This window comes from Gopherus evgoodei, chromosome 7, assembly GCF_007399415.2.
Source record: "Gopherus evgoodei ecotype Sinaloan lineage chromosome 7, rGopEvg1_v1.p, whole genome shotgun sequence".
Lineage (NCBI taxonomy): Eukaryota > Metazoa > Chordata > Testudines > Testudinidae > Gopherus > Gopherus evgoodei.
The window spans coordinates 122,347,242-122,374,258 of NC_044328.1; the positions used below are offsets into that span (position 1 = coordinate 122,347,242).

A 27,017-nucleotide genomic window follows, 5' to 3' on the forward strand; every position below is an offset into this window, starting at 1 on the left:
ATCAGACAAAAAAACCTGTTTCTAGGTTCTCTAATATACTGGTAGCCAATACATATAAAATATAAGCATGGGTCTTCCTTCACATGTAGCATCTGTAAGTGACATGATCTCTTTCGAAGAGATCAAATATATCAAAGCATCATGATGATTTCCTTTTAAAAACAGCAAGGATACTTTTCCTATTGTTCCTATATTACTAGGGTCTTAACATTTTTTTACTACTTACAAATGCATAACACAAAGTAAGTACAATTTTTTTATGTACTGGAACAGATCACTTTTAACATAGATTTTATTACTTCTTGCCACCAGATGATGGCACCAGGAAACTTCTTGATTTGCTGAGAGGTATCCGTGGTTACTAAAAGACAGACTCCAGCTTATTACTGATTCCCTTTTTTCTTAACATAATTAGATATGCATGTACTTTTTGGCTACTGTAGAATTGCTGTACTGTCCTTATTAAACAGAAATGCCGTTAGATGTGGGTGAAGCAAAGCAGAAAATGAACAGGAAATACATGGGGTATCTAATTGGGCATCTATCTGCAGACACCCCACCTTCAGCCACATAAAAAAGTGATGTTTATAAATTCCCCTACAATCAGTTCTTTTATGGAGAATAGGCAGCGATAGGAGTAGAGCTTTGAGCTTTGAAGATCAGTGCTTTGCTACTGATCTGGAAGTGCAGTTCTTATAACACAAGCTGCTGGAGAATATCATCAAACCTGAAATTCATTAGAACTTCATTGCAGCAGTGGGAGGAAACAGCAAAGCTGCAAGCTAATGAAATATGCCATCCTTTAGATTCTGTTACATTTCATTGGCTGCCTGCTCTGTCTTGCAATCTTTTTTAGTCTCTTTTAAAACACTGTTTTTATTAATAATTTTCACTTCACATTAAAGACTGATGGACAAAACAGCTACAGCATCCAAAGGAAGTGTACGTGCTACAAGCAGCAGTCTGCTTCCAACTTTCTGAGGGCATGTCTAACTGTAGTCCAGAAGAAAGCACTGATGTCTCTTTGTTCCATACATGTTAGTGATCTATTAATATCTGTGGAGAGAACACGTGTGGGGCGGGGCAGGTGGGAAGAAGAGAAGCGTCGTGATTCTGTGGCAGGGTCACCTGCAGGGATCGAACCCAGAACCTTTAGATCTGACAGCATGACCCTCTACTGATTGAGCTAAAGGACAGGGATTACAAAGTTAGGCTGATACAGGCCTGGTCTACAGTGGGGGGAGGGATTGATCTAAGTTACGCAACTTCAGCTATGTGAATAATGTAGCTGAAGTCAGCGTACTTAGATCTACTCACCGCGGTGTCTTCACTGCGGTGAGTTGACAGCTGACGCTCTCCCATCGACTCTGCTTGCGCCTCTCCGGTGGAGTACCGGAGTCGACAGGAGAGTGTTTGGTGGTTGATTTATCGCTTCTAGACTAGACACAGTAGACCCCCACTGGATCGATCGTTGCCTGCCAATCCGGCGGGTAGTATAGACAAACCCACAGTGATTTATGTTGACCTATTTGTGCGTGTGTCTACACTCAGATTTGTCTGCAGTCAACATAAGGGCCCTATTATGGCGACGCAGTAAAACCACCTCCCTGAACACACGGTCTACATTTCAAAGTTAGGTTGATGTAAGTTCTACTCCACAGTATGCTGTAAAAATTTCCTAAAAGGCATTACACTGAACGGTGGTGCATGGCACACTGGGATACCTACCTGTGGCGTACCACACTTCGTAGGGATGCAAGGCCTCCTGGTGGGGGTGTGCGGCACCAACACAAGCAGCTAAGTCTGCCTGACTGATATGCTAACTTCGGTGACCGTACGCTGGCATAACTTGTATCAAACAAAGTTTGTAGAGTAGATGTGACCTTAGTGGCTTGAAGGCAGTAGCAGGTTTCCATCTTTATATGATCCAGCCACTAGAAGCATTCTTACCCATTGTGTTATGAGATACTGCAACAAGTTGTTACAGGTAGTGCTGAATTTCATCACAAATGTGCCTGTTATTTCATCCAGCAAATAAAAGTATTTCCATCAAAGGCACACTGGCTGAATCAAGTAGCCACTCTGTGTCACTCAAGCAGGAGGACATGTGCAGAGGGTGTTTCTAGATCCAGGAGCCTGTCCCAAAATCAAAGTGGATCCAGAGCAGACTTACAATAACTCTTTATTTCAAATGCCTGCTCTGCAAATACATTCACAAATGGGTTTGTTAATCTCAGCAGCTCCACTTTACATACCTGTCTTCCCCTCTGCCCTGCCACCTCACGCCCACTATTAATTCCTTTGTCTTTGGGGAGAAGAGGGAATGCCGGACACCTCCTCTTGCTGGCTGGTCTCTCCACCTCTTCAGGTTTGTCTAGCCTAGAATTTATTCCTGTGTTAACATGAGTTGATTCATTGCCAGTTAATCTGAGTTCACTAACACAATTGTCAGTTTTAGACATTGCAGATGTCTGTAGTTTACTCCAGGCTGTCCTGGTTACTGTGGTGATTAGGTCAATATAAGAACCTGAACTAATATATAGAATCCAGATTGTTACCTGAGAGCTTTTATTCACTCTGTGTGTTTTCTCTTTTCTCCTAGAGCTCATATGGCTATGGTGATTTGTTCAGTGAGACCTGGAAGGCATTTACTGACTATCACATAATACACTTGAAAACATACGACTCTAAAAGGGTATGGAATTGTATATTAAACTATAGTGCCATGGTGGAGTTTTCCAGCCAAACCAAAAAACAATATTTCAAAAGAAGGCCTTACCCTGGTTACAAAGCGTAGTTAGACTCAAGGTTACCCTACAAATTAAGACCAAGGTTGTAACCCACTTCCCTGAAGTGGTGGCAGCTGTTGTGTAAACAGGGCCATACTTCTGTAGTTCTGTGAGAGGAGTTATTTAAAGATTGGGGTTTTTGCTTTAGCAGTGCATGTATGCCTATTTCAAACATTGGAGCACTTTATGGAGCTTTTAGCATGTCGTAGCAAGATTCGCACAGCGAGATATTGTGTGGCAAGCTATTGTGCTGTAGATTCACACCCTGGCTTGCCACGCACTGACTTGCCATATAGACAACCCCTAAGGGTTTATTGTGGTATCGTTTGTTCTGAATCTTGTAGTTTTCATTGAGTTATGTCTCTCATCTGTGTCTTGATATAGCTTTTATGTTTGATATTCATGATCTATTATGATATTTCTTCCTCTCCCCCTTCAGCTCTGCCTCCAAAATATGAAGACTCTGGGATATAGTCTGTCCTAGATTTTTGTTCTCAAAAATCTATCTGCCTTCAGCAGGAGTTCATCTTATCCTCTCTTAAATCTCTCCTTTGAAACCTACCTCTTCCACAATGCCTCTAGATTGCTGCCATCTGCTTAGGTAGATGGACACCTGTGATTATTGATCCATGAAACTGCAAATATTCCCTTGTTCACCATCCTATTCTACTCCTTTTTTTGTCTTTTTCCACATGTTGAATCTTGTCAAAACCCCTAGATGGAGTTCTCTGGACAGCAGCTCTCTTTGGGGATGTCTATACTGCACTCACAAGGTGTGACTCCAGCTTGAGTAGACACACCTGAGTTAGTTTTAATCTAGTTTGCTTAGGTCCCAGAGCGGTGAAACTGCAGCAGCATGCACTTCATCCCTGTGCACTTCATCCCTGTGAGTACAATTACCCGGGGTTCCAGGTTGCTCCAGGACCTGAGCTGTCTAGATTACAGCTAGCTCAGGTATGTCTACTCAAGCTGCAGTCCCAGCTTGTGATTGCATTATAGAGATACCCTTTGTTCTGTTAGTTTGCAAAGTGCTTAATGTAATGGTGCTATGATCCTTGATTGGTGCATTTCGTTGCTGCCCAATATAAACAATATCTGCAGTGAGCAAGCTGAAATGTGCCCCTTTAGCAGTATATTAGAGTACAACTATAACTTTAATGATCTTCCCTTACAGGTATGCTTTAAAGAAGCAATGTTTTCATTATTGCCTCGAATGCGATATGGCTTATTTTACAATACACCACTGGTGAGTCCTTTTTCTCCTGTTAATGTGAAAACTAGACATCTATGTTTGGATCAGCATTGAATTTTCTGCAAACAAATGCTGGAAAAACCTACTTGAGTTATCACAAGTATATAAATTGTAATATAAACTGTAAGTGAAGCATCTGATTATAATATAAATTGCCTCTCTGATTTCAGATCTCTGGCTGTCATGGTACAGGATTATTTAGAGCATTTTCCCAGCATGTGTTACACAGATTAAATATCACACAAGAAGGACCCAAGGTATGACTGATTCCATCGTGGTATGAAGCTTGCATTTCTTTTCTTTAAGCGGTCATAGTTCTTACCCCAGTAAGCAGAAGTAGCTGTGAATGTCCTGCAGAAAATAGTGGCAAATATTACTGTTTTTTGGTCCCTTGTACTGATGTTTTGAGTCCACCTTTTGTTTGCCAATCTGTTTCATAAAGTTATTTTGGCAAATATCTGCATGTATTTGTAAAAGGCTGCTCCAGGTCCTGTTCCCACTGGAGAAGGCCTTACACACCTCTTCCCCATTTCAGCCTGTCTGTCCCCAAGGACCTGCATTATGACAAATGTTCTTCCATTTGTCATAATGCAGGCCAGGAGAGCTGGATGTGTCGCTCCTTCTGGAGTGGCTATCAAGTGCTGCACTTGAACAGCTGAGAGAACACCACAAAGCCATGCACGGTGCACTTCCTTTCTACAAATACTCAGGTGCTGCCTCTGCAGAGCCCCACAGTCCCTGCTGACCTGGGAGCAGAGAAAGGAGCAATCAAATCTGGCCCTCTGATCCCTGCATGGTACCATCAGGCTGGCCCTAGGCTTATCAGTTTTAAAACACTTGTTATTTTTTCAGACCATTACAGTGGCTGCATTGATGGATACATCAGCTTTTGATTTTCTGAAGTATTTGCCGGAGAGTAGCCTACATGTTATCACTAAGAGATACACTTTCAAAGCACAAGCATTTAGCTGTACATCTCCCACTGACATTAATGGAACTCATGCAGCTAAATCTCTGGGCTTCACTTGGAAAATTTACCCCTAAGGGTCCAACTGATTTTAAAAGGTGAGGGAGGGGGAACTGCTACACAGGCAAAATAACATTTTTCTGCAGGTCTTGTGCACAAATCCTCCTCTGTTTCTTTCCTGCTTTCAGATATGCCTGTAATGGCCAATGCAGTGATTCTTTTATACTCAATAAAAGTATACAAGCTTGTAAACCATTCCATTGTTGTTAGGGTCAAGAATTATGCAAAATATATGACATGTTTATATGTTGGAAATCTCAATTTTTGCTCATTTTGGAGGGTTATATCGGTATAACTACATCGCTCAGGGGTGTGAAAAATGCTCAGAAGCGACATAGTTACACCGATCTAACCCACTGTGTAGACAGTGCTATGTTGACAGGAGATCTTCTCCCATTGACATAGCTACCACCTCTCGGGGAGGTGAATGAACTACACTGACAGCAGAAGCTCTCCCATTGCATAGTAGCATCTTCACTAAAGCACTACAGCGATGCAGCCCTTTGTCTTTAGCTCGCCAAGTTTTCTCTTGAGTATTGAGGCTACTCCTGTATATAACACTTAATTTCTACCCAGGCCAGGAGAAGATGTTTAATACTCAAGTAATTGTTTCATTTAAAAATTTCATGGCAGTTTTACTGAGTATTTTTGGTCCGTCAGGCCCTGCAGATGGGTATATAGCATTACAGTTTCTCTCCTCCATCTTTTTAGGATGGAAAAATTCGTGTCACAATACTTGCACGCAGTACCGACTACCGGAAAATACTGAACCAGAATGAGGTTGGATTATTTTACTTTATTAAAAAAAAGAAAAGTTTTTTTTAATTTTTACCAATCTGGTATATTTGTGCATGATGTGTTAGGATTTTCAGATAAAACCAATATATTATCTAATGGTAAATCTTGAACAGGCTCAGCAGTAACACTACATTTATCTGTCAGACATTCTAGCCTGTATCCATTTCTATATCTGCTGTGAGCCTTGTAGCTTTTGTGGATTTCCTTATGGAGATTGGTAGAGAATAGCAAGTAGTGCTGACAGATCAGAAGTGCCTGCCTTTTAAAAACACAAAAAACAACAAACCCACAATTATAGAAAAGTAGGGCTGGAAGAGACCTTGAGACGTCATGTAGTGCAGCCCCCCCTGCACAGAGGCAGGACCAAGTAAGCCTCTATCATCCTAGACAAGTCATTGTCCAACAGTTCTTAAATCTCTCTGGTAATGGGGATTCCACAAACTCCCTTGGAAGCCTGTTCCAGAGTTTAACTACCCTTATAGTTAGAAATGTTTTCCTAATATCTAACCTAAATCTCCCTTGGTGCAGATTAAGCCCATTATTTCTTGTCCTACCTTTAGTGGACATGGAGAACAATTGATCACAGTCGTCTTTATAACAGACCATAACCTATTGGAAAACTGTTATCAGGTGCCTCTTCAATCTTTTCTCAGGAAAAAACATGCCCTCCACCCCCCTTTTTTTAACCTTTCCTCATAGGTCAGGTTTTCTAAGCCTTTGATCATTTTTGTTGCTCTCCTCTGGACTCTGTCCAATTTGTCCATATCTTTCCTAAAGTGTGGTACCCAGAATTGGACACATTGTCCAGTTGGGGCCTTGCCAGTGCCAAACAGAATGTGACAGTTATCTCCCATGTCTTACGTACGACACCCCAGAATATTTGCCTTTTTTGCAACTGCCTCACGTTGTTGACTAATTCAATTTTTGATCTTCAATAATGACCAGTTCCTTTTCAGTAGTGCTACCACCTAGCCAGTTATTCCCTATTTTGTAGTTGTGCATTTGATTTTTTCCTTCCTAAGTAAAAGATTTTTTTGAATTTCATCTTATTGAATTCAGACCAATTCTCCAATTTGTCACGGTTGTTCTGAATTCTAGTCCTGTCCTCCAAAGTGCTTGCAATCACTCTCATTTTGGGGTTATCTGCAAATTTTATAAGCATACTCTCCACTCCATTATCCAAGTGATTAACAAAAATATTGAATGGTACCGAACCCAGAACTGACCCCTGTGGAACCCCACTAGATATGCTCCTCCAATTTAACAGCAAACCATTGATAACTACTCTTTGAAAATGGTCTTTCAAACAGCTTTGCACCGACCTTATAGTAAATTTATCTAGACTTCATTTCCCTAGTTTGTTTTGAAAATGTTATGTGGGACTGTGACAAGGCCTGACTAAAATCAAGATATATCATGTCTAAAGCTTCCCCCTTCCACTATGCCTGTAATATGATTGTAAAGCTAAATTCTCTTTGGCTGAATGTTGTTCTTTAAATTCTCTCTGCACACCCCACTTAGTTTTTGGGTTGTTTTTTTATTTTTTTGGCAGACCAATGCTGAAAACCAGAAGACTAATGAAATGTTTTATTTTATGTGGACAGACCAAACTGCAGGTGCTCATATCTAAGTATATGCACTTGCACCCTGCACTGCATTTTCAAATCACATAAGAATGTTTGCAATGACATAGTCGTATAATAACAATGACAACATGTAGCATTTGTATAGCACTTTTTGTTCCTAGTTCTTAAAGTGCTTTACAAAGCTGGAGTAAGCATTATTATCCCAATTTTACAGATGGGAAAACTGAGACGTAGAAATGTTAAGACCACAAGCAAGTCAGTGGCAGAGCCAGTAATAGAACCCAGATCTCCAGATTCCTAGTCCAATGCCCTATCCACTGGATTACTTTGTCTCCGTTGTGTTGCGCTATGCAGTGTGCTTTCTTATAATGGACACACCCCGAGACAAGAGAGGATAGCATCTTTTCTTGACAATACTATTATAGGGGAAAAAACACTCTTGACCCCTGTCTTTCCTCCGTCATCTGTTTTTTTCAAAAACAGTAATAATAATGTCCATAAAAGCCCAGAATTGTACCTGTTCTAGCCAATGGCAAAATATGTCTACTGAGTAGCTTGTAAAGCCAGTAGTGTCTTTTGTAACCTATTGACCTTACTGTTCACGTTTCCTGTAATAAGTGGGTGAGCTGTACTTGGTTATAAGTACAGAAAACCTTTGTGACTTTCTCTTGTAGAGACTGAGTAGCTACTAGGCATTGTGGCAGATGACGTTTAGAAAGCATCTTTGGTGTCAGGCCTTGAACTAACAAGAGCTGCTGTTACTGTCTGTTGGCTGGCAGGGTAGAGTTTAATCGCAGTGCCTGGCATTAGGTGCTAAAGCCCTGATTCAGCAAGGTACTAAAGCAAGTGCCCTAGCTTCAAGCATGTGAGACGGCCTATTGAGTTCAGTGAGTCTCAACACCTCTGCTGAATTGGGGCCTTAATCCCTATACTGAGCACTGTGGGCCAAATTCGCATGTTAGTTCCTAGCACAAACTGGAAGTAATTAGATTGATGGTAAATAGTCACTCCAGTGTAAAACTGGATTAAGCAAAGACAAGTTGAGGCTCACTGGATTTATACTGGCATGATTGAGCCCAGAATCTGTCTCTGAGAACTAGGAGCTAGATTTTCAAAAGTACCTAAGCATGCAGAGAGGCCCTTGGTGGTGGTTTCCAAAACTCCTAATTAAGTCAGGAGTCAAATTTTCATTGTTTTAATGTAATTTCCCATTGCGTTAGGCATCTGTCCTGCCTAGCAGCTTATGGAAATCCCAACAGGTGCCTATCTGCATCTTTTAAAATCTGTCCCTAAGAGTCCAGGCCTGCCCCCATTCATGACAATGACAAAATAACCAATGGCTTCAGTGATACCGAATCAGGTCTGAAGGGCCCGTGCAGAAGATAATTAAATCAGATCTTCTGCAGCTTCAGAGACTCAATAGCCCATTTAATCTCTCTGCAAGAAGGAAGATACCTAATTGCAGGTAGGAAGATATGAAGGAAGCTCTGTGCTGGTACCTGCAATGATGAAATTGAGGAAAAAATACTTTATATAGCAGTGGGAGTATGTGCTGTCATTTCCAATATAATTCCTTGTGGGTGTGTGGAGAAGGTAGAAAGCAGCTGGGGAAAGGACGTAAAACAAGTACCACATTAAATTTTCCTCTTTCCTTCCTAGCTTGTGAATGCTTTGAAAACAGTATCGGCGTTTGAGGTCAAAGTAGTAGATTACAAGTACAAGTAGGTATATTGGTAGAAAATCATAATAGTGTCTGTGTTATTGGCTGCGCTTGATAATAATCCAGTAACAAATGGGGGAACTGCAGTCTGCCCTCACCCACCCACCTATGAAGAGTCCTACCTATGTTTAGCTGCTTTTAGAAAATGAAAGAACCATCCATATAACGAGTAATCCTGTTACTGAGGAATTAGTGTGAACTAGTTAAACTGTCCCCGCCCCTTTTCACAATGGGCCATCACATACAGCCCCCAGCTAAAACCCCTCCAACGCATCATCAAGGATCTACAACCCATCCTGGACAATGATCCCACACTTTCACAGGCCTTGGGTGGCAGGCCAATCCTTGCCCACAGACAACCTGCCAACCTGAAACATATTCTCACCAGTAACTGCACACCACACCATAATAACTCTAGCTCAGGAACCAATCCATGCAACAAACCTCGATGCCAACTCTGCCCACATATCTACACCAGCGACACCATCACAGGACCTAACCAGATCAGCCACACCATCACTGGTTCATTCACCTGCACATCCACCAATGTAATATACGCCATCATATGCCAGCAATGCCCCTCTGCTATGTACATCGGCCAAACTGGACAGTCTCTACGGAATTAGGAATGGCAATATACAAAAACCTGTAGGAGAGCACTTCAACCTCCCTGGCCACACTATAGCAGACCTTAAGGTGGCCATCCTGCAGCAAAAAAACTTCAGGACCAGACTTCAAAGAGAAACTGCTGAGCTTCAGTTCATCTGCAAATTTGACACCATCAGCTCAGGATTGAACAAAGACTGTGAATGGCTTGCCAATTACAGAACCAGTTTCTCCTCTCTTGGTTTTCACACCTCAACTGCTAGAACAGGGCCTCATCCTCCCTGATTGAACTGACCTCGTTATCTCTAGCTTGCTTGCTAGCACACATATATATACCTGCCCCTGGATATTTCCATTACATGCATCTGAGGAAGTGGGTATTCACCCACGAAAGCTCATGCTGCAAAACGTCTGTTAGTCTATAAGGTGCCACAGGATTCTTTGCTGCTATTAAAAAAATGTATGTCAAGGTTTGACAGGACCCAGACTGAGCCCCCTGTTAAGAATAATACATTTTGAAATCTCTCAAAATCATTATGTGCCCACTGTGCTTCTGCATTTTGCTGATGATCACTGCTAACTGCACATCTCAGTGGACCTGTGAGGCCTGAGGCCAAAGGTCAGTTATCTCCACGCCCCTCCAGTGGGTTATTTTGTAACTTCCTTTATCGTGTTTGTTTTTGTAATAGTTAGATAGTAACTGGTGTCTGACCTGTGTGTAATGGTGCCTAGAGATTGCAGCCCCACTTGCTAGGCATTGTATAGACACACAATAAAAAACAGTTGCTGCCCCAGAGAGCTGACAGTCTAGAGAGACAAAACAGACCTCAGGGGTGAAGTGACTTGCCCAAGATCACTCAGCAGGTCAGTGGCAGACCCAAGAGTTGAATCCATCTCCTGACACCCGGTCTAATCCCCTGCACGCTAGACCTGTGAGCTTGAAGCTCAATATCTGCACCCCCACCCCCGCAGCAGGGAGTCATGCACTTAAATAATGTCCATTTAAAAATATTATTTTTTACTTGTTTGACTTGTCTCCTGTATAACTCTTGTTATAAGAAGGTCTAGCCAATAAAGTAAAAGCAGCGAAGAGTCCTGTGGCACCTTATAGACAAACGTATTGGAGCATGAGCTTTCGTGAGTGAATACCCACGGGTATTCACCCACGAAAGCTCATGCTCCAATACGTCAGTTAGTCTATAAGGTGCCACAGGACTCTTTGCTGCTTTTACAGATCCAGACTAACACAGCTACCCCTCTGATACTTGACACCAATAAAGTAAGTGTCTGAATGTAACAAAAGATCAAAGAATCATTATTGGATCATAATTAAGTATCATAACCTACCTGAAAAAGCTGCGAGTCTGTAACAGATTCTTACTAGAATGAAGTTCTGAAATCCCCCATCTGTGTAATTCCATGCTGAATTGGTTCTGGGCTGAATAGTTACAGGTTAGAAGATTGTTTAAAATAGATCAGTGCTTAGTGTTCCTTTTTCCAGAATTATCCCTAAGTTATTTTTGCATTATCTGAATGTAGCTTATTCATGCTAAGATGGATGAGCATGCTGGAGACCCAAACACTATGTTGTCTGCAGGGACCTTGAATTTTCAGCGCAATTGAAAATCACGCATAACTCTGATATATTCATTGGAATGCATGGAGCTGGACTTACCCATTTACTCTTTCTGCCAGACTGGGCTGTTGTGTTTGAACTGTAAGTGTGTTTTTTCTTTTTTAAGTCTATAACTTCAAATGTTCTTTAGGGTCACTGCCTTGTTCATATTTTTAGCATTTAAAGCAGCAGCTATAGGGCTGGCTGTGTGCTTCCATTATAAAGGCCCTACTTCAGTTGCTCATAACTTTTTCATTTTTTGGGGCTGAAACATTTTAGGCCTAGACTCTTGCTAAGGGTAGTTATCTTTTTGCAGCATGAGCAAGGTATGTATGTGTGATCTGTTATGACAGTCTTACCACCTTAACCTGTGACTTCAACAGAGCTCATGGCTAAGCAGGGAGCAGCCTACTCAGTCAATGGATGGGGAAACTCCAAAGAGAGGAGGGGTATTAGCTGAATTCTTTCCTATGAGTCAGTGTGGGAGCAGTACTGTGGATTATGGGGGGCATGGTGGTGACCAGGTGAGTCAGTTAGGTGAGATGGGAAATGGAAGTCCTAACCCTTAAAGATTCTGTTGCTGCAGGAGTGAAGATGTTAGTGCCAGCATCCTGACTTGCATTCCAGCTCAGTTATTTGCATTCCGTCCTATCTACATTTCTCTGGTAGTTCCACTTAAATATATTTTTTGCTGCAAAGTATTGTTGTGTTTTTTTTTGATGCCCTTGCTTTAAAAACAAACGACAATCATACTGCATTTTATTAAGAACATTTATTTCCACCCTGGGCAATCCTGTTTTAAAATCAATGGAGTCACCTTGGTTATAAGTCACAGTAGCATTTGGCCCATTGCCCGTGGTCTTTCGGTTTTATGCCCTGACAACAAATGTGCACACTGTAAACTTTTTCCATCTTGATAGACTGCAGGGCAGTCGTTGTGGGTAAATATCTGCTATAAAATGACAGTGATGCTGCATGTCCCCAGATACAACTGTGAGGATGAACGCTGCTACCTAGATTTAGCAAGGCTGCGAGGCATCCGTTACATTACCTGGCAAAAAAAGAACAAAGTGTTCCCTCAAGATCAGGTAACGTTGAGTTGTGGGCCGGGGAGGACATCATTTTTTCTCATTTTTAATTGTTTAAAGGTAGATTTGTGTTTACCTCCTCTCGATTATTGTACATGAAATATGATTTCTGTGCTTTAGCCCAAATTAACTTCCCTGTTCTGATTAAGAAGTCATTTTATATTAATAGCTGGGAGAGAAATTACATAATTTACCATTAATTCAAGTTGTCAATAACACTGCTGTTACACAGTTACTTACTTGCACTGTTGCTTGAGGGAGATGAGTGGATTTGGAGATTATAAATTAAAATGGTGATCACGCAGTTGTCTACTTGTTTTCAATGAAAGAAGTGCTTATTTGTTTGCATAAACCTGTTTCATTTTTCCAGGGACACCACCCAACACTGGGAGAACACCCAAAGTTTACTAACTACTCATTTGATGTGGAAGAATTATGTACCTTGTGCTTTTGGCTGCCGATCATGTATCACAACATTCCAAGTGGCCATTTAGGTAAACATGATGAATTCTAGGCCAAATTTCAGGTTTAAAATGATTTTAAGCAACATTTCTTTAAAATGTGTTAAAATAGATAAAAATCCATGCTGGTATAAAACTTGCAACTTCTAGGAGGAAAAAAGATCCCTCTATCAAAAACACTCCCATAGCTTTTTACTGTATTTCATATTCTCTCTTCAGTTCTAAATTTTATTCTAGGAGTCTTTTGTTGGTCACTTCTATTTATCAAGATTATTTTTGCACTAGTTGTTTACATTGCTAATTCTCACTACTTGACTATTTTGTATAAAGTTTTGTCCATCCATTTCATGTTATTTGTCCATGTATAAATTGTCCTCTTGTAGCAAGCTGTGCACAATTGGAGAGAGGAGGGGGTGGGGTGGGGTGGGTTGTTTGGGGTATGGAAGGATTAATACAGACCTATTTCTCAAGTTGGTCATGGTATGAATGACCTATGTATTGAAGTATAATAAGGGAAACAGTTCTCCCGTCCCTCCTCTAGTCTTTGGTCTTGAAGCTTCTATGCTGCAGTACTGTACGTGTTGTAAATAAAATATTTGGGTAGGAATTGAGTTCCTATCTTTAGATTTTAAGCTATTGCGTTTTAAAGCACCTGTTATCCATACAAAGCATTTTCTGTTTGATACAGTGTATACCCTAAAGGTTATATTTTAAACTCGGAGGCATTTTCCAGCTACAGATAAAAACCTTTCATTTTTAAGATAAAAACCTAAACCTTCCAAAGTCAGCAATAGTTTGTGTTAATCCTGTGGCTCTCACCACTCATCCAAAAAAAATTAGGTTACAATTATAAAAAGCACCAGCTCTGACAAAGGCCCCTGTTTGGGTTAGGTCAGGTCTATGTAAGAAATCTTTCTTATCATTATTGAGGTAGTTCAGATAATTCCAAGTATTTTCTAATTTTTTCACAAATGCAGCTCTTCTGTGGCAGAAATCTTGACAGTCTAAACAGTATTATATATATTCTCTTTGAGGAGATTTAAAGGAATTGACTGTTTTTTTCTGGCAAAAATGATAGGATGATGTAAGCCTCTAAACTGAATTGAGATATAACTAAATCATGAAAGGAACATTGTTGTTTTAGGCAATAAGAGCCTGATCCGCAGTGAGACTGACTTCAATAGGATCAGGCCTGTGGATGGGCGTTTCAAAAGTGCTCTGTTTTGGTCTAACTCAGCTCTCATTAAGGTCAGTCAGAGCTTTGCCATTGACTTCAGCAAAGGCAGAGTTAGGCCCGTGCTGAGTATGTTCGAAAATTCCACTCTAGGGGTGAAATCCTGACCCTGTTGAATTCAGTGGGAACCCTCTTATTGACTTCAGTAACGCCGGGATGATGTTTAAAAGACTTGTCTAAGTACCTGAAGATTGAGTTCAAGAAGACGAAGGGCAGAGTTCCATGTTATATATACTGTAGATTTTTGAGAATGAATTCCATGACATTCCTGCATTATAATGGTACAGTGTCTCAGTTGCCTGAGGCAGAAGATATATTTGTATGCAAAAGCAAGAACGTGTTACGTTAAGTGTAAACACTTGAGTGGTATAATTTGATATTATTGACTTCCATTCTGTAACAATCATAGGCAATTTCACAGAGAGTAGGCATATTTACTATCCTGCCTATAACGGTAAATATAAATTACTGTAAGTATAACTTGCCTATAAATCTCCCATGACCTTAAACAGTGTATAGGAGAGCTAGAGATCTAAAACAGAATGCATTAAAATATTTGGTTCAGTTCCTAGAGTAGGATATTGGGGAACTGACAGATAAAGCTGTTTCACTTTAAAGGAACTGTATAAGCAAAATTGCACTCCTTGACATGAAAAATGCCTTTTAAAATACAAATATCTGAGAAATAGAGTTCTTGCATTTGTGTGTTTTACCTCATTTTTTAAAAAAAATGTATAAAAGAAATATAAGCTAGTAAATGTGTACTGAAAATTTAAAATATTGTAAGACTAAGAAAAACATTAACTATGAAATGTGCACAGATATATTTGATAAAGCAAGAATTTTATATAAAAAGCACAATGCATTGCAAAAAGAATTAATCACTGTTTTGCCTGGGCTTGAGGAGAAGGTATTTCGTGTATCTAGCTGTCTATATAGTGCCTTTTCTTACTGTGACGAAAGCCAGGTGACTTGCTGAGCTCTGCCATGATTGGCCAATTTCAGTATCTGGTTGTGTCTACACCTAAATGTTGAAGGGTTGATTGATTGTATACTAATGTCGTTCTGGGTGAATGAATAAATTGTTGGTTGTTAAGAATAAGCAAGTGTCCTGATTTGAGAAACATTGTTCAAGTTAAAATTGACCTGAAAAGAACCCAGCTTTCAAATTAGTAAGCTAATGTCCTAGACTCAACATAAAGGGGGTAATCCTATTAGGTTCCATTCTATATTGACTACAGCACTTACCCAGTTGGCAAACCGAGGTGGTTAGATTTTGTCTTTCAAATCTAACTGGACTGTGGCAAATTCATGAAAATTGACCCCCTTTCATACTTACATAATTATACCTAGTTTATTCCTGGATGGTGCATGTGCTTGGATTGACAGGTCCAAGGTCTGACCTTTGATGATTGTCAGAGAACATCCGGGTATACTGCATAAAGCCGTGATCCTGCAAAGGTTTAAACCTATGCTTAATTTTATGCATTGCAAGTAGTGTCTGTGAAGTCAATGGGAATACTCTCAAGATAGAGCTACACAGCAGCTGGAAAGTGTCATTCTATCTTGAGACAAAGAGTCCTGTGGCACCTTATAAGACCTATTACACCTTACAGACATATTTGAGCATAACCTTCTGTGGGTGAATACTCGCTTCGTCATGCATCTGGCGAAGTGAGTATTCACTCACAAAAGCTCATGCTCCAATACGTCTGTTAGTCTGTAAGGTGCCACTGGTCTCTTTGTCACTTTTTACAGATCCAGACTAACACGGCTACCCCCTCTGATACTTGACATTCTAGCTTGGGTGAGATGCACCCATTAATTCCACTCAAACAAGCACAGAAAAGACAGGGCCATAAAACCCAAGAGAGGGTAAAGGTCTCAAAGAGGAAGGAGTGATAGAGTTTGAAGGCTGTGGAAAGATCAAAGAGAATGAGAACAGTAAAGGCACCAAGCCTTAGCTAGGAAGAGAGGATGTGTGAGACCTTGATGAGCATGTTGTTCTGTGGATCTAGGAGTGGGAGGAAAGGAGAAGATGATGTAGACATAAATTGCCCATGCAAGGAGCTATTGTGTCAAGAGTAAAAGGGTGCATGGGTGGATTTCTGAGGATGGGAGAAATTAGATAATGTTTGTGCACAGAGGAAGTAGAGCCAGAAGAGGAGGACAAGGTAGGTGCAACAGAGATCACCAAATGGGGAATGAGGTGGAGGGACTGGAAGTGGACAGTAGGTGGCAGACTTTAAAATCAGTGGTAGCATAAAGAATGGGGGAGAGGCATGGACAATGGTCAGAATGGACCTTGTTGCCCTTCTCTCTAAAAAGGCTGCCTACTGTATTTGGTAGAATGCGTTGAAAATTTCAAATGTTTTGTAGAAAGTCTTTTTTTAATGGTGAAATATACACACTTGTTAAATTTCAATTTTCCATGGGTTTTGGATGAAACAAACAAAATAATAGGTATTGATTTTTTTCGTTCTCCACCCCCTTTTTTCCTTTCTCCTCTTTTCAGTGGCAGTATGGGGGCAGAGTATGAGGTTGGAGAGAGGAAAGAAGGGGAGCACAAATGAGACCCCCCCCCCAAAAAAAATGAAAACTTGATTTTTTTTAAAATGAAATGTTCATGAAAAAAATTAATATTTTTTTTTCCAAAACGTGGTGATATGAAAATTATTTTGAATTTTTTTATTTTTTCCCCAACTCTATCTTTGGGCAGGAGAATTAATAAGAACAGTTTGAGACCAGAATATTATAGACCAGGGGTGGGCAAACTTTTTGGCCCAAGGGCCACATTGGCATTATGAAACTGTATGGATGGCTGGGTAGGGAAGGCTGTGCCTCCCCAGACAGCCTAGCCCCCCACTCCCTATCTGCCCCTGCCCCTTGACTGCCCCCCCCTCAGATCCCCAACCCAAACAACCCCCCTGCTCCTTGTCTCCTGACTTCCCCCTTCTGGGACCCCTGCACCCCAGGACCCCACCCCCTATCCAACCCTCCCTGTACCCTGACTGCCCTGACCCCTATCCATGCCCCCACCCCTAACTGCTCCCCAGGACCATACCCCCTATCCAACCCCCCCACTCCTTGTCCCCTGACTACCCCCTTAGAATCTCCGCCCTGTCCAACCGCTCCCTGTCCCCTGTCTGTCCCCCAGGACGCCCTGCCACTTATCCAACCCCCTTCTTCCTGCCCCCTTACCATTCTGTTCAGAGCAAGCAGGAGCTCGCCACCCAGCCGGAGTCAGCCATGCCGCCCAACGCTGCCAGGCAGGAGCGGCAAGCGGAGTGCTGGTGGGGCGCAGGGGAAGGGAGCTAGCCTCCCTGGCCAGGAGCTCAGGAGCTGGCAGGATGGGGCCCATGGGCCGTAGTTTGCCCATCTCTGTTATAAACAAATGATTTAATGGATTGTTATGAGGGTAGTGTGAAAAGTCACCTGTTTTTGAAGTTGATATGTGTTCTGTCATCATAATATTCCATGATCTTTGAGGTCTTCAAAACTAGTTGAGGATTTCAATAACTCAGTCCTGGATTAGGGGTTGTATAAAAGTGGATGGGTAGGGTTCTGTGGCCTGCCTTGTGCAGGAGGTCAGACTAGATGATCATATTGGTCCCTTCTGACCTAGAGTCTATGAGTTGTTATTGCTGTAGAGTACCAGTGATCCAGTTTTAATATTCTGTGATCTAGTTTTCCATTCGTAGATTCTATTCATTTATTATGTTTGTGTTCAAACTGTTTTAATTTTTGAAACAACGCATTACTCCAAATAATGAATGTTGTAACATTTTTGCTTTAAGCAAGTAGGTGGGTTTTTCAGAAGTCTGCAGTAATCCTGCTGACCCGCACTCATTATAAATCTATTTTACTTTTATCCTCAAGCAGACTTTTGATTTCCATATAGTTCCAGAGGAGAGTGCTTGCTTCAGAATGCACGGCAGCACTAGATGGCACTAGAGCGCTTTCAAAATGTCTCATACCGTTCTGGCTCTTTAAATGGAATCTCATAAATGCAAAGAATTGGCTCAAAGGCAAGTACAATAATGCTACTCCTATAGATGATGATTTTGTTTTCCCCTCTTCCTATTTGTAAGGACAAATTGTCTGAAAAAATAATCTGGACAGTCTTCAGATGTAAGTGGGGGGGGTTCTCAGGTGCTGTACATCTGAATTTTTTTCATTTCTTGATGCTTTATGAAAAACCTTTAGCTGCGCTTAGAAAACAATTTCAATGAACTGTATGAGCACTCCTTTATTTTCTTGTGAAAGGGCATTTAATACTAAACCATCAGCGTTTTAGCACTTAACACATTTCCTGTTCGCTTGGAGGGCCTAATTTCCATGTTACACCACAGCATTACCTAGGTTGCATGATCCATTATGTATCACCACTACATACTCATCTCTACCACTTAGTTCAGTAGGGGTTTGTGCTTGATGAATGTGCACTTGGCGTGGTTGCGTTTAGAAACGAGAGCCGACGGACGCTCACAAATCAGAGTGAAAACACTGCAGGACGGAACTCTCGCCTGTGTGCTGGTTTTTATTATGAGGCAGCGGTAACTGAGTGGATTCATATTTGAAGAAAGATACTTGGATGGATTTGTGCTCTTTTTCAGAGAAGCGTGGGTATAGGTAACCTACAGTAGGAAGGAAAAGAATTGAAGTAAAATTAACACATGCACCTTGACCCTTGGAGGTGCTGATTACCTCCTGGGCGGTGCGGAATGTTCACAACTCCCACTTATTGTTTATAAAAGTCATTGGAAGCTGAGATATCTCAGCACTTGGTTAGATCCAGCTCAGTATTTTCTTTAGCTGAGCGAAATAAAAATAATGAAAGACAAGGGAGTAATCCAAGGCAAGATGGGCCAAAACTAAAGGTAGGTGGCTTTCATAATACGGTGTAAGTATTGTTAGGAGGTAGATGTTATGGCCAAAACGTTCACAGATAGGGTGACATCAGGCACCTGCAGTGAGATTTCCAAAGACAGCCTAAGGGAGTGAGGCATTCATCTATTCCCTTGTCAGTTACACAAATACTGCACCTTAGGGATATATGCAGAAAGCATGGAGGGATCACCGATATGCAGAAAGAGCAATCTGCACTTATAAGTAAAAGACAGAGTACAGTTAAGAAAAATGTATTTTTGCATCATATTCATGAAGAAATTTAGCATGATATGAGTCAGTCACTTTTCATCCAGTGAGGACAGTAACCTTAATATTGTCCTTTCTTGGCTGCTGTAGTCCAACAGGTGTTTGGATGCAACACACTGACTGGAAGTGGATTTATTGCCAGCCTTCCCACTGCCTACTTTGCCAGTAGCAACAGGAGGCAGGCAGAGTTCATTTGGGGGGCTACCTAGCTGCTCATTGATTTGGGTTATTTAGTTTGAATGCTGAATGCTGAGGGCCAGAGTTCTTTGCTTAAGATGTGCTTGCTCTTTGATTATCATAACTCTGAGCTTTTGGGGGGTAGGTTAATTGCATTGTTTGCTAATTTATAGGGGGCAAGGAGATCAAACATTGGCTTGTCTGCCGCAGGGAGGGTCATTTCCCCAGGCAGGGGTGGCTCCAGGCCCCAGCACGCCAAGCGCATGCTTGGGGCGGCATGCCGTGGGAGGTACACCAAAGCCACGGGACCAGCGGACCCTCCGCAGGCTCACCTGCGGGAGGTCCACTGGAGCCACCTGCTGCCCTCCCGGCGACCAGCAGAGTACCCCCCCCTGCGGCATGCCACCCTGCTTGGGGCAGCGAAATGTCTAGAGCCGTCCCTTTCCCCAGGGCACAGTGGCAGCAGTATATTTTTGTGCGTAGGGTATGCTCCTCAAGACGTTCTGGGAGTATGTTTTCTCCTGGTGATTACAAGAGTTAGATCTGAAAGCGGTGGAACTTGGCATGAAATAGGAAGGCTACCTTGAGCAGCTTCTCACCAGGTGAATAACATATTTCTACTGATATCCATAGAACTGCACCTACCTATCAAGTGAGGGACTAGCCTTGATGATTAATCCATTTGTATTTGGGTTTGATTAACATTCATTTGCAGCTTTGGTGGAGGCCTTAGGTGGGGGTCCCTGTTTTGGGGCCTAAAGATAATTGCAGGATGGATTTAATTATCTTTAATGTTGAAACATACTAATAAAGATGCAGCCTCCTTCTCCTGCACTGTGCTGCTGCCCACGGATTCATTTCATGGGGCTTATCCGTGAACAGGGAACTACCATCTGTTAGGTGATAAAGGAGCAAGGTGTGTGCATGACAATGATTGTCATTGGGACATCATTCATTATTCCATCAAGAATGTAGCGTGTCGGTCAATGAAAAGACATGTTTATTGAGTTGACTGCTCTGAATTGTTTTTTTTCCACCACTTACCATGCCAAAGCCTGATAATATAATGAAATATGCCTTTTACCTCTCATTTCATCTTTGTCAAACTGACCGTACATTCTCAGTTTGTCATAATTGAAAGAACTTGAGCAGCATAAGAAAAATAACAAACAATTACGCCTGTGGAAGGGTCTGAGACAGAGAGTTGGGACAGTTGTTGCTAAATGAAGGTGTCCAAGCCTAGATGAAAACGTTATGTTGAAGAACATTGGTGAAAGGGTGAATCCCAAGCTCACTCAGAGCTGGGGAAGGTGTGTAGTGATTTCACCTCCCTAGCCACCTTTACATGAAGAGTTGTATTCAGCCTCTCTCATAATTTATTTATCATGGTGTCAAGTTACTCTAAAGTATTTCATCTTTCCTGTCTGCCTTCTAACATATACATCCTTTGATGCATCATAATTCATTATTTAGAAGCATGGATTCTACTTGACTTTTTAAAAGCTATTTTCCCCCCAGTAGCTTAATGTTGTTGTTCGGTAATTTGCATAATTATGTAAAAAACATTTCAACGGGTGACAAGTGGTGATGGTTAGTAAATCCCTCTTTCTTGAATTTGTCAACCCAGTTTCAGGCCCCCCCTCACATCCTCCACCTCACATCACCTTACAGTAATCAGGCATCAGTATAGGCTTTTGAGAACTTTTTAAAAAAAACCTGGAGGAAGAGCAATGGGCCTTGCATGAGGCTACCTCCGGTGCTGGAGTATGGTCAGCAGAGCACTTAAACATGTGCTTAACTTTACATAGGAGTGCAAGTGCTGTGTTGAATAGGGATTGACTTACACACATGCTGAATCAGAGCCCAAATGTTCCTCTACAAGAGAGAGGATGGAATGGGTTTAGTGGTGAATGCACAAGAGTGGGAATCAGGAGACCTGGTTTCTATATTGCTGGCTCTGTTGGAGACTTTCTTGGTCAAAATCAAACCCTGCACTTTTGGTCAAATTAAACCTTTCTGTGCCTTTGTTTCTCAATCTGTGAAATGGGGAAGACTTACCACAGGAGTGGTTTGAAGCAAAATGCGTTCATGTTTGTAAAGTGCAGTGGAAGGCATTGTTGGAATACAGAGTAATCTCTGATGTTGTTAATTACTAATTTGGATAATAGCTGTCAACAGAAAAAATTGCTGCTGAAAAATGCATCAGCACATCTTGAGGACTGAGAGCAGTGCCATAATTTGAATTGTCGTGAGTAATCTATTTGTTTAGTGGGTATAGTGCGTGAATGAATGCCAAATGTGGGGTATTTGTTTTGTGGTTTTTTCTTGAAGCTTTACATGAAAACTGTGCGACGTGTGTGTAACAGGTTATGGAATCTTCAAAGTGGATCTTAATTGTTCACCCTGTGTCTTTTTTCCTGACAAGAGAGAACTGCAGAATATTAAAGATTTCATTAAAATACTGCTAAGTAAACCAAGAGTAACACCTGTGCTCCAAATCTCCTTCCAATGCCCTTGGTTACAATATTGCCTTTGATATTATTCAGCATTTTTAACATTCAATCCTGTGGAAAAAAAAAACTGGGAACACTAGACCTTTTAATTCATGCTTCAAAGAAAACATTTCTGAATGTTATGTAGTAAATCAGTCATTACTTACAAAGTAACCTTAATGCTTTCTTTCTGAAATCAAGAATCCAGGAGAGAAATAGGGATTTTAAAACATTGACAGCTTTCTGGGCATTTGATGTAAAGCGTGTTTTATTGATCAGATTTCAAACAGTATTTGATATTAGTGCCATGCAATGACGTCAGATCAGAATATTGTTCTCTCCTTAGAAACAACAGTAGAAAATACAAAATCCCGGTATGTCCCAGAAGCTTGATCTTTCTACAGAAGAGACTTATGGTAGTATTTGAGCATTCTCAAATTCCGCTGACTCAGCTGTCCACCAGACATCACCTTTTCCTTAGTTTTTTCTGTAATGCAAACATTAGATAATGATTTCCTTTTTTAGGGCTTTTGTGAATAGCACCATCTTGATAGTCCAATGTTTACATGTTCAGGATCTTTCTCTTTCTATTATCTAGCAACACATCTATACTGTTTGCATAACCAGTATTCTTCACCTTCTCAAATTAGCCAGGTTTTTTCAATACAAAAATCCGCTTTGAAATGTCATAGAGCCATGAAGTTTAAGGCCAGAAGGGATCAGTAAATCATCTAGTCTGGGACCTGTATATCAGAGGCCATCAACATCACACAGGGCACCAACAACCGAAATGAGACCAGTGTATTACAGCCCATAGGAGACTACACTATATGTGCCACAAGCAGAGAAGTTGAGGCACCAAGGTGCACCAGTATCTGAGTCCCTCCCCAGTGGAAGGGAAATTATTACAGGAGATATATCCAGATAATCCTGCCAAGCAACCCAGATCCACAGGCTGCAGAGGAAGGCAAAAAATCCCTCAGGTCACTGCCAATCTGACCTGCCAAGATTTGGGATTTCTGTAGGATGGATACATCCATGGATTTAGTAGCCTCTGCCATAAACGCTTGCTTACACTGGAAAATCGATCCTTTGCTAGAAATGCTTTTCAGCAACATTTCCCCCTAAGCCACTTCCAGTTTTGGCTTAAGCAAAAGGCCTTTTCTATGTTAGAAACTGTAGAAATTGTGTTAATTAGCCTAACACCACCTGAAACCTGTATTAGGACTGGTGATATTTTTTTCTAGAATTTCCCACTGTATGCGAGGCTTCAGACTAAAGCACACATCCATTTTAATAGTTTCACAGAAATGTACTGGAGGCTTGCCTTAAGCCTTCATTTGAAACGGTGTTAAAATTAATTTTGTTTGCTCTGCAGTTCACATTTAAAATGTTTGATCGTTTTCAGCAATGGTTCATTATTGTAGTGTAGACGAGGTTTAAGCAGCCAGGTGTGAGACCTCCAACACCATCCTCTATGGTATTGAACTACATCTCTTCGCACTCTGAGATACAAGAGCACTGCTTTGATTCTCAAGCCTCTTGTGCATTACAAATTTCCAACTTGGAAATTGAACCTAACTCTACAAGCTGCTATTCGGTGTGGTATTTCCAGTCTATTAAAATGACATTTCTAGTGGCTGACATCTCAGCCAGATGGGTTTCAGAACTCGAAGCACTGTCAACAAAAGTCACTTTTGTCTACTCAGAGAAGGCAGGGAAATCAAATGAGTGCCCCATGTACCAGAAAGAAAAAGCCAGGCAGAAGAAAAGCATTAAAATGATATACTATTAGCTTGAGTTTTTTGCAGGGCTAATTCTATTTCACATACCATGTGTGGATGCAGGGGAAAGAAAGCATGTAAGGATACTAATGTCCATTGGCTATGAAACAGCATGTACCAATGGTCACTTGTGAGGGACTTTGTTGAAGACTTTTTGAAAGTCCACATAATTTATATCTACCACTTCTCCTTAACCACTATTTGGGGATACACTCAAAGAATTCCAGATGGAAGCCACAAATTTCCTTTTACAGAGCCCAGTGCTGAGTCTAAGGGTTTTAATTTACTCAATTTGCCCTTAGGATTTTTTGACTTGCTTCCTCATTTTTTTTTTAATTCCCCCTTTCAAAAGTTGTCACCATACTCATTTTAGCCCCATCCCTCCCCCAAAGTCATTGAACTTTATTATCTTCTTGACACTATACATGCTGTCTGATACTACTGATAGTTTCATTGCCCAACTGTATTATGATTTGAGCTGTCTCCTATCATTCTCTCCACTGAGAAAGGGCTGGTTGGGATACTTCAGTTCAGGACTGAATTTCAGTGTTTGGGACTGTAAGGTATGATGGCAAATCACTAAAGGATGGGAACCGCCCTGACCTGGTTGTGGGTAGTGAGTTTTTCTGTGCATTGGAGTTTAGTAAAGTTCTAGCCATTCACTGAAACCATATCAATTGTGGGGAGAATTATTCCCCAACCTCTCCATGGCAGCACAAAGGACAGAGAGGCTGAAGATGTAATGACACTTGTAGTAGTATAATTATTTACCAAGCAGTCAATAGGAAGAATGCCGTCTACTGCAGTGTGCTTAACAAAATCTATAGCAAATACCTCTATAGTCATGCCAGATCATTTTAAATGAAATTTCTCCCCCCAAGCATTTCTTGAAATATTTCTCAATAGTATTTTTGTTTGCTAGGAAACCAATTCCTATCGTACTCTGAACATGCTGCTGGATACGGCAGAGGTGTGCCTGTTTGTGTATTGTCACTTTGAGGGAGCATGTGTATTTTTTTTTGGTTTTTGTTTTTTAATAAAACTGCTATATATTTTGTCTTAGAGACCTTCATTCTTTGGGCACCTGTGTACTAAGCTTCCATGTTTTCTGGCATGTGCTGTTTATAGAAGTTCATCCGTTAGTTTGTGAAAAGGTCTGAGGAAGAGAGAATATTCGGTGTTAATTTGTAATAGATACAATGCAAGCTCTCCTCACTTTGCTGACGTTCTACTGTATCAGTTAGTGAGGTTAGACTAAGGGGATTATAAAGGAATTCCTACCATGGTTTTCCTGGAATAATCTTCTTTATGCAAGGGGGCAAAAAGAATAGAGATTAATAAAGCAATTAGGAATCAGATACAACAGGCCGTTCTGTTGCCTACTGTTTACAGAATCCATTAAAGTGGGGGCGGGGAGAATAAATCTAGACTGAAAAGGAAGGCTCTTAGCCATTTTAAATTGAACATAGTCACTAGCACAAAACCCCCCACAGATGACCCTGTGGACTTCAGCATTTTGCTGACCATTAAGGGCTTGGTCCTACTCCCACTGAAGTCAATACAAAGACACTGCAGGATCTCAGTTCACCTGCTGATTTAAAAAAAAAAATCTCACAATTAAGACAACTTAACTTTTGACAGACTTTTTAATGTGTCTCCCCCAGCCATGCAGATTGGCTGAGTATGTATATCTCTCCAGTGAGAGTTTTACCTTTTTTATATATGGAGTATGACGTGTGGCCCCTCAGTTTCTAATTTTCCTTTGGTGTGCCACAAAGAAAGAGTTGACAGGACTTCACTAGCAGAAAGTCTTTTGCCCTGGGTGATGCTGAGCTGTCATGCCTGTGAGGAAAGACTTGGAAGGTTTGCTATGGGGAAAAAAGGATGTAAAAATATTTGTCCTGGGAAATATTTATTTAATATATATTTGTATCGCAATATGGAGAAGCCCTCATCAGCGTCTGGGACACTCTTTGTGCTGGACACTGTGCATTCACATAATGAAAAGATGGCCCTGACCCCAAGGTGGCCTGACCCCTTGCACCCTACAGGCCTATCCTGCAAAGACTTTTGCACATTTTTAACTTTACATGCTCCTTGGGGTTTCAATTGGCTTCAGTGGGACTACTCCTTTTCCATCCGATTTATCACAGGCGGTCTTGCCTATTGGAGCTGTTAAAGTTCAGGGCAATTGCACCATTATTTCCCCCTCTATAGTCCAGCAAGGGCACCCAGTGTAGGCTCTGGCTCTTCAGCGTCCACTGTCTTCCTTCTTGTCATTGTCACGGTCAGATTTCCCCCCATGGGGTCCCCTGGGTAAGCACCCACATTGTATATTGCTAATGCTCGTAGATGCAGTGGAAAGAATTTTGGGAAGGGTTGAATGTGTGAGTGTGGAGTGAAAGATTCCTTTGCAGGTTGCGAGAGGCCAAAGGGGGAGGAAGGGAGAAAGGAATGGGTTCACTCGACAATTCAGCTAAGCTCGAAAATAAGGAGCGAATCTGCTGATCCAGGCTGACGTGCACACAAACAAGCTCCCTGCTTCCAAACAGCCAAAAACCCATTAAAACCCCCCAAAAAACTAAAACCAAACAAACCTAAAAGGGGGATGCAAAACAAAAAAACCCTCTCTCTCCTGGCCTGGGTAATTTCAGGCTGCACAGCTCCCTGCCTACACTGTGAATTCCCCAGCAAAGTCAGATGCCTGAAGCTGGCCTGTGTAATTTTTTTCTTCAGTGATGGTAAACAGTGCAATTGCCACAGTTAAGTTACTACCTCCCTAAGCAAGCACGTTTATTCTTAAGGTAAAAGCATTACAGAGAAAACCTTTAAAAACAAAAGAAGCTAGAGGGCTGCTAATGAGTTACCAGCAATCCCCACCCCCCTGCCAGCAAGGCCTCAAACCCCATGCAAGGGTTTCTCCTTTAGTCACAAGTTGAGCCTTTGCTCAGACTAGCGCACAGAGAGGGCCAAGTCCTTCCAACCCGTCCCAGGAAGAACTGCCCCCGCCTTTGGACTGAAGATGCTGTCCATATATTTGATCAGAAAGTGGGCCCTGAGTCAATTTAAACTCAGGCTATTTATTCAAAAGCCCTTTTCTTTGTATGCTGGTCTCTAGAGAATCCAGTTTGAACCAGTAGATGCAAGTCTTTCCTGGTGGTGACACCTCTCTAGAGGTGTTACAATCTGAGTGAATTTGCCTAATCACTCCCCGCTGTTCTTAGTTCCTGG

General features: G+C 41.4%; 1 protein-coding gene across 1 annotated transcript in view; it reads left to right on the forward strand.

Moving 5' to 3' along the window:
- The window catches only part of EOGT (EGF domain specific O-linked N-acetylglucosamine transferase), a 31,114-nt gene extending 15,836 nt beyond the window's left edge, over positions 1 to 15,278 (forward strand). The window contains 10 exon segments of the mRNA XM_030570363.1: positions 2,603 to 2,695; positions 3,964 to 4,035; positions 4,212 to 4,298; positions 5,780 to 5,848; positions 9,112 to 9,173; positions 11,376 to 11,495; positions 12,379 to 12,481; positions 12,852 to 12,912; positions 12,915 to 12,975; positions 12,977 to 15,278. Of these exon segments, the coding sequence (XP_030426223.1) occupies positions 2,603 to 2,695; positions 3,964 to 4,035; positions 4,212 to 4,298; positions 5,780 to 5,848; positions 9,112 to 9,173; positions 11,376 to 11,495; positions 12,379 to 12,481; positions 12,852 to 12,912; positions 12,915 to 12,975; positions 12,977 to 12,995 (747 nt within the window). The 3' untranslated portion in view covers positions 12,996 to 15,278.
- The last annotated feature ends 11,739 nt before the right edge of the window (positions 15,279 to 27,017 follow it).